Below are 14,407 nucleotides of genomic sequence, written 5' to 3'. Positions count from 1 at the left end.
GCATTTACACTTCCATTCTAGACGAGTATTTCCTTAGGTAATTCTGGGTGTAGATGTTGTGAAAAGCAGGCTAAGAAGGCTGTGTACTTCAATTGAGGGATGTGAGGGACAGTGAACATCACTTGCTCTCTATTGAGAGAGCTCTTTTAAAGCTGGTAAACAGGGACTGAAAGCTCTTAGCAACCATAACTGACCAAGTATGCTTGCTGGGAATGTTTGTGGTCTGTTTCTGAAAAACTGTGCTCAAATATTTGAGCTCTAGAAATACAAAACCAAAATTCCAACAAACCAGCTTACCTCTGAAATTGAAGGAGAGAGACAGCAGTGGTTTAATGGTGAAGCTTCTCACCTTTTCAGCATGTTGCTAACTTGTAGCAATAGAAGCAAATCAATACTTCAGTCAGCTTAAGAACTGTTGGGTCAAACACAGAACTTCAGGTTCAGCCATCTGTTTTGTGCTTCATTGGTTTTTACCAGGAGAAGGTTAGCTGTATGTCAAAAGATTATTGGTTTTGTTTGCAGGTGTTTTTGGGTGTGTACATTAACACACTTCTTTATCTTCATGGATTTTTATACAGGAAAACTTTTGTAAACAGCTTCCGATTAAAGAAGTGCTACCAAGACTAGCTTTTTATGATTGTGAACCACAAAACACATTTCTCTAATATGGGAGACTTGCTGTATTGACTAAGACTTACTATAAAGTTCCCTGAGTCTTTGAGATGGCTGAGTCACGTTATTGGCTGTATATTATAACTCCATTCTAAGGCAAAGAAACATAGCGAAACTTCCCTTGGGAAGTCTTGAAGTCTAAAAAGAAGGAAAACTGGAATGCTACCTCCTAGATTGTACATGTCAAAAAATGTATCTGTCCTTTAGACTTACTTGTTTATTTCCATACTAATTAGTCAGTATTTTGCCAGTACTTAACATAGCAATTGATGGTGCTGAATGACTCTTGACCAGTGTGTTCCAAGAACATTCCTGATCTTTAGCTATTGCTGTTAACTTGGGTTATGGTCCTTCCAGAAGCATACATTTTCTGCTGATACTGCATTTGTTGTTTTGAAAGTGTCAGAAACTGAGCTGTTTATCTGTGGGTTCTTGCAGAGAACACTAATCTGTATGCAAAAACGTACTCCTCGTTGAAACCTTATTTCTTTTAGCTACTGGCAGTCATCAAAGACAAGTTCTTGATCATCCAAAAATGAAGGAAACATTGAACATTACTGAAAATACCAAGTTTCAGTGTTTCATCTGAGACTAATTTGCCATAAGTAGAAATTCCTGCCTGTTCTGTCATCCAAACCTAATAAACACAACTTTTTGTGTATTGGGACTTTGCCATCTGACTTGCTAGTAAAGCGAGGAGACTGATCTCTGCAGAGATGTTGGCAAGCTAAACGCTTGAAAATACAAGCACAAAAGAAGTAAGAATGGGCAGAGAGTAAAGGCTGGCTTACCAAGCAAACAGAGCAGAGGCAAATTGTTTCTTAAACTCAGCAAGTATGCTTTGTGTGATGAGTTGTTACCCAACTGAAGGTACTTTTCATTAAGGCTGGAAAACACTGGCTTGACTTTTGACCACAGGCATAGTTTAAAAGATTAAAATTAGCAGTATTAACATGAGAAGTTTCTAGATAGAGCTGGCTTCCTTTGGGAAAAGGGAAGTCAAAACTTCCATTCCAAATAGTCTTAAATATGCTTCTGGCTGTCATTAAACTGCTTAGATTATAAAACATCCCACTTACTCCTCATTTTTGTATTTATGTTTCCAGATATTAACAGAACAAAGAACAAATGTCTGGATTTTAAAAGTGACAATAATGAAGCTTAAATTTGCTCTTTTGCCTTCTCAAAATTAATGCAGATGTCAAGCAACCTGTTCCAACTACCACTTTATCAAGGCTGTCCCCACTGGTGGGAGGAAAGTGATTAATACATGTAGTGTCACTTATCTTCTCGTAATTTCATTCTGTCTCCTGAAATCTTTGTGTTAAATATTGTAGCAGAGCCCTTGTCCCTAGAAAACCTCTAGTGTCTATGTGAAAGAGCTAATTTTTAAGCAACAGCCAGGCATCTTGAATAGTCTTGATTGTGGTAACTGAGGATATGTTCAAGTAAGGTGCCTTGAATACCACTTTTACTCTAGCAAGCTTGTTACAAAGACTGATTTGTAGTAGATTGTATTTTTGTACAGAATAATAATATGTGAAATTGAAATTATACACTTAACCAGTTATATGAATTTTTAGATAAGTGGTCATTAAGCTACAAGTGCTTAAAATTGATTTTAACATTTTAATTGACAACCTAGAGCTTGTTTTTCTCATGTTTAATTGTTTACTAGGGTTGTGGTTAGTACAATTCTAACTTGGCTTCCTCCTCAACTTGCTCTGAAATAAAGGATAAAGCACTGATGTTGTTATCACTGCTCAGCAGTGCTCCCTTGATCTTAGATGCCTCCATCTGTGGCTGTTTTGACATGCAGGGGAAGATGGCATAACTACCACCAAGAGATAAAGGATGGAAACTGAAGCCAAGGATCAGGAAAACAGCAGAGTTGATACATGAAGAAAAGTATAGCACAATCTATTCCTGACTGTGGAAACTTTTTAAAATGTGTTTTAAGATTGCTTCACAATCCAGCTTTTAGGCTTTTCTTTCATCACCTCTTTTTTTCAAGCTTTCTGTTGTGCGTCAGCAGATAGGATAGTACAACAAGCAACTTCAGGATGTGAGAAGCATAACCATTAATACAGCTTCCAATTTCTTGCTGTCCTGATATAAAATAGGTTATTTAAACAACAACAAAGATTATTTGTAATATGGTGATATTTCCCTAATTAGTGGGCTTTCTGAGTTGAAATTAAATTCAAAATGCATATGTTCTTGTGGCTTTCTGCTTTATCCAAGGGTTAAATTTACCAGACTGAAAACTGCTTTGAGGTGTATTTTTAAATGTACACACCTATGAAAACATTAACAAAATATTTCCTGAGACTAGTGTATTAAAAATACTTCCTTGTTTGTGTAGATTTGTCAAGTTCTCTTAAAACCTAATCACTGACTACTGCCAGTATTTCTATGCCCTTTTTTTAAATTAAAGTCTTTACTTTTAATGTTTCCTTCTCGCAGAACTCTATAGTAGTAGGCAGCATCTGCCTTAGTCTCAGTGTGTTTAATCTGGATATAGAAGTGATTTTGCAATCTGGGAAATAGAGAAGTCTTTAAACTGTTGTGGAGATGTTTCTGGTATTTGCTCTTTAAATACTGAAGAACTTACCTCACCTTTTCTTTGGAAAGTTCATGTTAATTCAAATGTCTGTTTAGGCAAATCTTAGCTATTTCATTCAGATGTAGTGAACACAAATGGCTTGTACCCTGACCTTGTTAGAGAAACAATTCAGGTAACAAGCTCAGTGTCCCAGCAGCCCCAAACTTGAAGTCATGTTTTCATCTTTGCACAAGAGTTTGCAAAGCAGATGCATCAAATGGATATATACACAGAAATGGTAAATACTTGATTAAACATGCTGAAGAGCCATTTGTCACAGTTTACCATAGCTAATTCTGTGTTTCAGGGTGAAGTGTTCAAGATCTAGTGGCATACAGAGTAACAATGACTCGTGTTTGTTTGCATTTCTTAAACACAAATTTATAGTGTCTCAAGTCAAGGTTGCTGCTTAGGCACTCAACTGATAAATGCAGAGAGAAGTCCTGTTCAGCCAGAGTCAACAGCTAGAACAAGAATAAAACTACACTCCTTAAAGTTTCAGATAAACTTTGGTTTCTTTGTAATTTACATAAAGCAGTCAGATATGCTTCCAAAATCTGTAATTCAGTCAACAGCATAGTTTCACGTTAATCATCTGTGTTTCTGATGTGCATTACTGCAATACACCTAAGTGATCTGTGACCATAAGGTGGTGAAGCCTCCTGGGAGCGTGCAGTGGTGCTAAGTGCTTTGCAGATGAGTGTTATCCCTCTGTGCCACTCACACACTTGGTGTAGGGTAGACAGGACAATCTCTGTCCACTACTGCAGTAAATGAAGGTCTGTTGATAATATTTTATGGAAAACAGTTGGTGTTTACCTTTCAGCAGGGTTGTAATCTACCTAATAAATATATTTAGTTAATCACTATTGATTGTATCACAAACAAGTCTGCTGGGAGTAGTACTTTGTTATTCCTGGCTCTTGAAAAGCCATGGTGTTCTTGTTGTGATTATAGCTTGTATAGAAATAAGCAACTGCAGGGCACAATTTGCAAGAAACTGGTTTTGTTTGCCTGCTGTCTTGTTCCATGTGTCCTTTGCATGGGACAGTTTGCTAGAAACCATTTTTGCTGTTAATGGGGCAGGAGTATTTAGCTGCAGAAATTATTTTTTTCATTACAATGATTATACCTTTAAATGCCACAAACTTCCTTCTCTCAGTAAATGTTTTTTTTTTAATGAGTGAAAAAATAACTAAGTGGAGAGTGTGCTGTTTTGGATTTTTCTAGTCTGGGAGTTTGAACAAAGGAAGTAAAACAAACCTACTTCCATGGCTTTTTGCTGAGGCACATGGCTCCTTACAAGTGCTCTATCAAAAGTGAAGTTATTTACAGTCAGACAGAGGATGGGTTATAATATTTTGCTAACATAATTCAGTAAGTCCATGCAGACAAAACCCATATTTCTGAAAGTGATGCTTGACTGCAGAGGTCAATTAAAACAGAACAAATGGAAAGCCAATTTATATTTGGATTTTGGAACAGAAACTTCTGTTCTCCAGCTTGCTTTTCTGTGTTTTAATGCAAAGTTGCTAAAATGCTGCTATACACTGCCACTCCAAGACCTCTTATTTTTACACAGTTGCTTCCAGGGTCTGGACTAATTTAGAACTGGAGAGACTCTATCTCAATTTAAAGTTGCTGTTGGACTGAATCCTGAGGAATGTTATGTGGGAAGAGTAAAATACGCTGCAAGTCAGTCTGAGTTTGAAATCTTCTGCAGCTACTTCTTAGTGAAGGAAAGGCTCACAGGGTGGAAAAACAGAGATGGATGAAATTAATGAACAGAAGTGATCCTGATCTCGGTCAGATTTTGATTTGAACAGGTGTTTCTCTCTGTGCCTTACATCCAGAGGAGCGGTCAGGTGAACATTGTGGATTGAATCCTCAGGACACTGTTGCTTGTTTTGGAGAGGCGAGCGTAGTGGTGCGAGGACTTCATTACCTCTAGTTTATTGCTGTGCTTTCTCTGCCCTCCTAGGTGTGAGCAGAGCCAAGGTGACATGTCTAGGGGAGATGAACACCAGGAAAGGCCCAGTATCTGAATTACAGCCCTGCTACACAGCTGTCTGAGTTAAGTGAAGATTCAGACTAGATCAGAGCACAGAACACCTGGATTCACTCTGCTCCGGCTCCTTGTCCTTGTCTGTGTGTCAGCGCTTCCTGTTTTTAAAGATCTTGTTTACTGTCTGGGTTCCAATTATCCCAGGAAGGTGGGAGGATGGGAAGAAACATGGAAAATAGAGTAAACAGCATTATTTAAGGTGGAGTTTTATGGTTTATATATGTAGTCAGCGTTTGCTACTTATCTAATCTAGTTTCATGAATATCATTCTAGAGCAGTCATTCATTTGTATCATCTTACATTAATTTGCAAAACCAGACTATTTCTCCAGGCAAAAACTAGTGGTGTTTGTAGAAAGAAGCTGAAAGTTTGTCACCCATATATGTTAAAGAAAAATAGGTAATTGGAGAAAAAAAAAATATGTTTATTGATACAAAATGGCATGCGGTGCTGGTTTTGTTGCCAAACTTCAGGGGTTTTGATTTAAAAAGCTTGAAAGAATCCAAGTGCTGCTCACTGAGCTTGAGTGCACACTTAACTGTGGAGGAACAGCTCCAACCAGAACAGAGTGAGATAGGAGAGTGAATCTCATCTTGCTACACATCAAGCAAGCTAATGGTTGAAATAATGAGTAGGCAGATCTGTGAAGAGTTGTGTTGCTTTTTAATTCTTTGTTGTGCTTTATAACTGCTAGTTTTCTATAAATAACAAAATCCTTTCCTTTGAGGTGAAGCTAGAAATGGAATTACTGAATGATTTCAGAATCAAAGTTAAGATTTAATTTCAGACTTTCCTTTATTTAACAAAGAAAAAAAAACCCCATCTTTAATTGGAAGAAAATGTTCTAGGACAGACATTCTGCTCTTGGTATGTCATGGGATCCCTAGGGAAAAAACAGTCACAATGGGAGTTACAGAGGTCACCAGCAACGTGCAAATGTTTCTTTCTTGTGATCCTGTTTTCATGGCTTTCAAATGATGAGCAAAGCTATAAACAATATGCCTACATGGGTGGGGGGAGGGTAAGCAAGAGGATTTGAAAATTTACAAAGGTCTTTTGGTTTGTGTGGAAAGAGAAAAGGAGGGAGGGGAGGGGGGGGAAACACCCAGCAATGATAAACTGTTTACCCTTTTTTTTTTCATTTCAACTGTTTGCTTCTGTATTTTATCAATAACAGATAACATGTATGTTACCTCTTGGGCAGTACTTAAGAATGACTTCTTTTCATTTTTCAGGATAACCTCCTCCCATTAATGTTATTCCTAATATTTGACAGTCACTACAACCACAATCCAAGAATATTGAATTCTGAAAAAACAGAAAATAAAAAATAAAGCTGCATGCAGGATAACTAAAGAAAAAAGTTTTGTAACATAGTCCACCCATATTCTCATACTAAACTGAACTTCTTTTCACTGATTTCCAAGGTGACTTTTGTATTTCCAGGAAAGAATAATCTTGTATTTCTGTTGCACTGTGATTCTACAGACGCTACCAATAGTGGTAGTTGGGTGTTTTTTTTAGGTTTGTCTAGAACAGTGCCGTAGTACTCAGTGCTGGTTTTGTTATGGGGGTGAAGTAGGTAAGCATGAAAAAAAAATGATAGTGTTCTAAATGCTTGTCTGTTTCTAGAAGGAAACTAAACGTGAAGCTGTGTTTTGACAGGGTTAAATGCTGTTGTTTGTTTGTTTCCCTTGGGCTGCTGTTTGTGATCAGATAAGCAGTTCTGCCTATCACTGCCTTTTCTGTGTGTAATACGTAAAGTAAGACGTAACTGCAGTAAGTCAGCTTTGCTTTCTAACCAAAACAGCACTTCTGCTGTTTAAAAATGTGTAAGAATGTTTTCATGGAGGACAATTTCAGACCTATTTGTTCAAGTCTTTCTGGGTTTTGGAAAGATGCCAGCTTGGCAAGCAGGAAGAACAAAAGGACAGTACTGAAAATACCTAGTCTGGGACAGTCTTATTGTCACCACACAGCAGGTTTGGAATGCATCAGAATGAGACAGGCAACTCTGCCCAGTTCTCTTCATGGTGAGTTTGGAATGCCTGACGTGTCTGAAGATGAGAATGATACATTTTGGCCTTTAGAAAGTTTGAAGTATTTTCCATTCTGAAAAGTGTTGCTCTTGTCTCAGGAATTATTTTGTCTTTTTCTTTAATTCTCCTTTTTGTTTTGGGGGTTCTTTAGAAGTTTTTAATTAAAGCTTTTTTGGGCATATATCTGTAGTTGATACTTCAGTCAGTTTAATAGAGAATCAAGAACATTATGTAACCTACACTTAGTAAATAAAAATCTATAAACATAGCTGGGTTGTTTAATGAGTAGAAGACTTTCTTAAGGCAATACTAAAAGTAGAGGAAAATTCTGCCTGGCAAGGAAATGACATTTAGACACGAGTCCTAATGAGCAGCTCTTTGATATCAGCGATTGTTACAAAATGAATATAAAATATTAATCAGGAGTATTAATTTCTGTATGAATGTCGAATATTACTAGTCAAAAATTGGGACAATCCCGTAAGGTTCATCTGGGCTCTCGGTTGACAGTAAGTAGTTGCACACAGGGTATTTATGGACACAGAATGAAACCGTTTAAACAATCAGAACGTGGGAAATAGGAACAATTCTGCCGAGGCTTGTGGAGCCTTAGCGTTAACTCGAGCAAGTGCACTGACAACACCTTGGTTCCAGAGTCAGCTTCCAAAAATTGCAATTATGTACCCGAGAGTAGAAACACAAAACGTATTCCAGGCAGAGGAGAAGGGAGAAGTAAGTTGCTGCAAGCTGCTAATGCAAGCTGAGGAAACAGGGCCGCTGTGAACAATGCGTTCTGCAGGTAGAGACTCAGTTAAGCGGTTCGCTAATGGGGGACTCGGCACGGCTGCAGAGACGCCGTGGGAAAGGCAGGTTTTCACATCCTTCCCCCATTAAATACACCTTTTGAAAATCAAACTGGTGAATAGGCACATGCATCACTTGTTTTGGCCAGTGAATTCAAGGTTTGATGCCTGATGGGCTACAGGGGCACGTTGAGGGGCAGCACAAGACACCTGACAGTGGTACTGGCTGCTGGCCCCCAGGGCAGCCTTGCTGAAGCCAATTGCCATTGGTTGGTCTGCTCTTCACTCTTGGACCCTAGCTCACGGGAGGGGCAGAGCAGTGGCCAAAATGGGTTTGGCAGGAGTTCTACCCCCACAGGACAGCAATACCACAAATCATTATAAAACCTTGCTATGTCCTGTCTGTGAAAGCAATGTAATGAGATTTGTCTTGTGACTGGAAAAAACTAATGGTCTTCAATTAAAGTGTAGTGGCTTACTGAATGACTAATACAGTTTCAAGTATGGACTGACAAAATTGGATGAAGCTCCTGTCTCTGGAGAACATGTCCTCAGATAATTTACAAAACAGGAAAAAAGTGTCTCATCAATTAGCTGCTTTATATATATTACACTTAGATATATCTTAATTTTCAAATCTTGAGATCTGTGTGGATCTGGTAGAATGTCTGTGAGTAGTCTCTAGATGGTGGTGATATTCATTACATCTGATTTCCATCTAATTTATAGATTAGATGGAAATATGAGTGTTGTCTTTGCAAGGAAGGATTTTCTACTCTTTTTGCTAGAAGAGCATGAAAGGTCAGCTCTTTGCTTGTAATGCAGATTCCATCTACACTGAAAGGTAACCGTTTTTCCTTGTAGAAAGGTCCTTAAAACTTACATCAGTGACACTCCTGCTTGAGGTTCTTCTAGCAAAATGTTCATGTACAAACCCAAAACACATAGAGGGGAAAAAATACAGGTAGTATCATGCTGAGCCATAGATAATAGATACACAGGGCTTTTACATGTAAAAGTGTGGTTAAAACAGCTGCAATAGTTTCAGATGTCTTTAGGGGAAAATGTATATGGGGTTTTGACTCCAGTTAATTTTTCCTAAGCTTAGTTAAATTAAGAACATGGAAAATACTAATTCAAGTACTAATATCACAGTATCATCAGGGTTGGAAGAGACCTCACAGATCATCAAGTCCAACCCTTAATGTTTGGAATTGATATTAACGCTCCTACAGTACAATTCTTAGTTAATTGCACCCTTACTGGGGTCAATTCCTCAAAGGAGTGGAATTATTTTCAAAAGAATTAGCAGGACTTTACGATGGGAAAGCTTTCCAGAGTTAACATATTTGTATGCCATCAAGAAGGCATTAAAAAAATAATGATAGCCTGTAACTTGTAATAAAATATTCAGTAGCATGAAATTGAGGTTACCATGCCACTGTAGCTCTGCACAATTCAGTGCTGTGAGGTGATAATGTCATAATTTACCCAAATATTTTTTTTTTAAATCTGGAATTTCTTATTCTAAATATCAGAATTTTTCTTACAGTACAGAAATTAGTTCATATATGATATAAATTTGCATTGTTACAATAAGGGTCTTTGGAAGCAAGTAGGATCCAGTACTTTGGGAGTTCTGTTGTTTAACTTCCCTTTTTCTTCCTCTATGTATATTTAATATTTTTGAATGGAGTTTCAAAGTTTGATCACTTCTAGGTTGGGTGCTTAGCAAGGTTAGTGATGGAGATCAGCAATCAGAGGGATCAAGAAGGCCATAATGTGTTGAAAAGAATGTGATACTATCTTTGAGCTTGTTTTTTTCTGACCCTCTGTAGTGTCCCAAAGATTTTGGCAGAGGGAAAAAAAGATTAAGGGGCTTTGGTTGAGGTTAGGGATCGCAGGTTGGGGATTTCCACTGCTTTTTAGCCAGGGATTGCAGATGTGATGCAGCATCTATGTGATGCAGTGTTTGTGTGTACCCTTAGTTGGATTTAAATAGCATCTCTCTAGAATTCTCTTAGAATTACAGTCCTTTTACTGTCGAAGAACGTTATTGATTCTGTTTATTCCAGGCAGTCTTCCAAATTTGAAAGTGTACACAGAAACACAAGCTGCCAACTGTACTTCAAAACTGTTTCTGTTTACATTTTTGCTTTCCAAATCAAAACCCTGGAGGCGTGCTTACATGTGCAAGTAAAATTAATGTGCACAGAGTCACTCCATGCACCATTCCAGCACTTGTCTGTATCTCAGTATAAAAGAAAAACTGCTGTTTTAATGCTTTAAAAAGAGTGTAGATTTTAGGATTTTGGGGTGTTCCTTTTGGACCATTGCAAGTATTGAAAACACAACTTAATGCTTCTCTTTTTTAATGTTTAAAAAGCCAAGGTTGATATTTATTTTGAGAAGATACTTGTCTGAAGAGATTTCATATGTGTGTCCCCCCAGACCAGCTTCTATTTCTTAGTAATTATTGTTGGGGAGGGAGGAAAAACTTGTAGTGGAATGAGCCATCATTGTTAAAGCTGAACTAGCTCAGCAGTGTTGCCATCATACTCATACCCCTTTGTGGGTAATCTCAGTAAGATGGCCAAAACAGCAGACACTAACCCAAGAAAGAAAGAGTAGTTCTGTGACCCTTTGGTCCATCTAACCCTGTAACAAGCTGGCTCAGGGAGTACCAGAGCCAGTATGATGTGTGAGAACACACACCTGGAGCTGGGAGAAGATGCACTCCTACAACCCTCAGTCCAGAGAAGCTTCAGCAGGATTGTGGAACAAAACTTGAAAGGCGGCTAGTGTAAACTCAGTCTGTGTTGTGACTATTTAATCTGACTGTGGTCCATCTGTATTATCACTATTTGCATGTGTGGACAGAAAACTTCTTACAACTGCATGTTCTTGCTCTGTCTTTTCTGTGCTGGCGTATGCCTCAACAGCAGTGTGTTTCTGCTGTGCTTGTGATGAAGAAATGTAAATAAGCCTACAATTCACCACCTTGTTCATGCTTTGATCAAAAACATGCTATTTAACCTTCTGTGTACCTCTTATCAGTAAATAGAGGATAGTTAGTGGTAATCTGTAATTCCCCAAGTGACTCTCTGTGGTGTTACTTGGGTTCATTTATAATGTTTTGTTATGGGTAAGCTTTCCAAGTTTGGCTCTTTAAATACGCTGTGATTGTGCTCAAAGCTTTCCATTTCTGCATTTGCTCGCTAAGGCTATTAGAATGAGGAGGAAAATTTAAAAGCTTCTTCAAGTTCTCTTTTTAAAAAGAAGTCAGTTGCAAAGCCCTCCTAAATATGCACGAGGTGTTAGTGGACAAGCATTTTTTCTAAAGCTGCAGCAGCAGTTTACTACTTTTGTTGATTTTATTTTATTTTTAAACCCTAAGCTACAACTACAAAGCAGAGATTAAGAAAGACAACCCTGCTTCTACTAGGAGCTGCTTAAGAAGCAGTGCATTTGGGAAAACATAATTTTCCTTCAAATGCTGCTTTTTAACAACTGAAATATGGCAAAACCAAGTGTTGGATGTACTTGGGGAAACAACTTTTCAGTAGCAAGGCATAAAAGTGCAGAAATGAGGATCATGGCTTATTTATTTTAAAATATATATGACTGTTTCTGTATGTGTCATTTTAGGCACATTTTTAACATGCTTTATATACATATTTTTAAAATATTGAGCAAAGGACAAGCAGAGCACTAATTGCTTTCAGTAATAGCTTTCAGAAAGCTGAAGAAGCAGAAGAGATAGGAAGTTGTTGGTTTAGAAGGGTTTCTCTCCTTTCTGTTACCCAAAGAAGAAACTACGGTAATGTGCAGTCTAAAAAGAAGAAATTAAGGTAATGTGCAGTCCAAAGAGGGTTCTCAAATATAAAATGTCACTAAGAATGGACAGTAGCCTGGTAGCTGTCCTAGCCTTGTGCTTTCAGGCCACTTGATTGATGGATGGTAGACTACTCTTTAGATGTCTTTTGATAACAGCTTCTCTCATAAGGTACATGCTGAAGGTAATGAAATTATGGGCTAAGTAATGCACTGTTCACAATTTCCATAATGTGCCTTTGTGGTAAGTTAGATTCTGCAGAGAGAGTTTAGGTTGGTGTTAATGTGATTCGGTGGAAATGCCATGCTGCCTGGTGGCAGTCAGAAAAGGAGCTTACTAGGAAAGCAGTAGAAATGTTACATCTCGATGTAAATACTTTGGCCCTGAATGGAGTGTGCAGATACGTTGTTTCCCCTTTACTTTACGAAAAGGGTAAAGGTGGAAGAGATACAGAGGAGGTGACAAGTATTAACAAAATATGGAACCACTTCTGTGGAGAGAAGCACTGAATCTGGAGCTGTTGGGGAAAAGTAGTGGGGAGGGCTTGATGGATCTTGGTAAAATTAAGAGCAATGAATGCAAAGCTGAAGAACTTTGTTTCAATGCAAGAAATCTGGGATGTTGGGTGGAAGTAGCAGGCTTCACAACAAAGCAAATATTTTGTTACAGGGATTGTTCGCTCTTCTTACAGGATATGAACAGTTTGAGTGTAGCAAATGTCCTGGGCACACTCACTAGTTCACGATGGGTTTCTTTCACAAATACATAATTATTGCCTCTGGTTGAGGAAATGAAAAATAGGTAATGATTAGTAGAGCTTATTGATGAAGTATTGCTGCATGCCTGCCTAGCCTGGTTTTGCTGGTCTTTGACATCTGTTCTTGGTTACAGGGCTGTAAATAATTTCTGCTCTCTCTAGATGCAATGTTTTGTACCTGCTCAAAGCCAGCATAAGGCAGTGCTGCTAGAAGGTCAGACATGTGTTCCTCTCCTTTCCTTTGCCTTGGTAAAGGCATTCATGCAGCTGCCAAAGGGAACTAGGTCAGGGAGTTTATTCTAAAAAAACTAAGCCCAACCGAAAAATAGTTCTCCTGTAGAAAACAGTTTTTGTGGCTGGTCTGAGTGGTTTATAGCAATCTTAAAGTTCTAAGGCCAGGTTTTGTGTGTACAGAATGCTTAAAAGCAAGTTTAGAGGTTATTTTGTAAGAACTGTATTTGTGGTGTTTGTTTTGTTCAAAAAATATCTTTCTCATCCCAAACCTCTTAAGTATTCAAACTGAAGCATTGGTTTGAGCAGAGCTAATGGTTTCTATCTCATCCAGGTTATCATGAGCGTTTCTTTCCAATTAAAAGTGTTCAGAACTGGGTTGGAGATTTACTTAAAAATTGCTATCACAATTTGAATATTAAATGTTTTTGTCCCCATGCTATTAAAATGTTTTTAGCATTAAATTGTAAGCTTTAAAAAAAAATCCTCTCTCTTTTTAAGTCTGTATGTAGATTGGTATTTTTTCCAAAGAAGTGCAATTCTGCTAGTAACTGTTTTATATGAGTAGATAGTTTACATCAAATAGACACTCCTTAGACATCAGTTTTGTGAGGGTTTCTTTTTGTGAACATAGACTATAACTGTCAATATTCATCTACAGTTACAAATGGTGAATAATTTTATCTGATATGTGATGTTTTTATTTTGAATTTAACATTTACATTTCCAATTTTTACTCAGGTTTGCTTGTGCGAATCACTGCTTGAAAAACTTTCACTGCAGACTTATCTAAAGACTTAAAAATGCCTCCACGACCATCATCTGGTGAACTATGGGGCATCCACTTGATGCCACCGAGGATCCTTGTGGAATGTCTTCTCCCAAACGGAATGATAGTGACTCTAGAATGCCTCCGTGAGGCCACTTTACTGACTATTAAACATGAACTCTTTAAAGAAGCAAGAAAATATCCTCTCTATCAGCTCCTTCAAGATGAATCTTCTTACATTTTTGTAAGTGTTACACAAGAAGCAGAGAGAGAAGAATTTTTTGATGAAACACGGAGGCTTTGTGACCTGCGACTATTTCAGCCTTTTCTAAAGGTCATTGAACCAGTAGGTAACAGAGAAGAAAAGATTCTTAATAGAGAAATAGGTGAGATGATCTTTATTTATACATAGCTAATCTGTTTAATTGACTTCTCCTCTTCCAAACACGGAAGAATTCAGAGAGGTGGCATTTTTACCTGCATCTGATAAAGTTTGCATTTCATAACTGCCAGTCATTGCATCAGATGTCCAAAGAGGCCAACTTTCATAACCTGTAAATTAACCTTTTTTTGCTGTTATGATTGCTTCATGTGTAAAGCCTTTGCTTTGTATGTATTCCTATTTGTGTTA

At 37.8% G+C, this 14,407-nt stretch overlaps 1 protein-coding gene across 4 annotated transcripts in view; it reads left to right on the top strand.

Annotated features, from left to right (window-relative positions):
- The window catches only part of PIK3CA (phosphatidylinositol-4,5-bisphosphate 3-kinase catalytic subunit alpha), a 44,270-nt gene that overhangs the window by 3,861 nt on the left and 26,002 nt on the right, over positions 1-14,407 (top strand). For 3 of the 4 annotated variants that reach the window (XR_010307222.1, XR_010307221.1, XM_064165691.1), the window contains exon 2: positions 13,749-14,162. Coding sequence is in view for 2 of the 4 variants with exons in the window: in XM_064165691.1 (XP_064021761.1) it covers positions 13,811-14,162 (352 nt within the window). In the remaining 2 variants the exon portion in view is untranslated. Of the gene's footprint in view, positions 1-7,149; positions 7,376-13,748; positions 14,163-14,407 lie in introns of those variants that run through there. The other variant, XM_064165692.1, reaches the window with a different exon arrangement.

This window comes from Pogoniulus pusillus, chromosome 26, assembly GCF_015220805.1.
Source record: "Pogoniulus pusillus isolate bPogPus1 chromosome 26, bPogPus1.pri, whole genome shotgun sequence".
Lineage (NCBI taxonomy): Eukaryota > Metazoa > Chordata > Aves > Piciformes > Lybiidae > Pogoniulus > Pogoniulus pusillus.
Note: the sequence above shows the minus strand (reverse complement) of the source record. Positions and strands in the feature narration are given on the sequence as shown.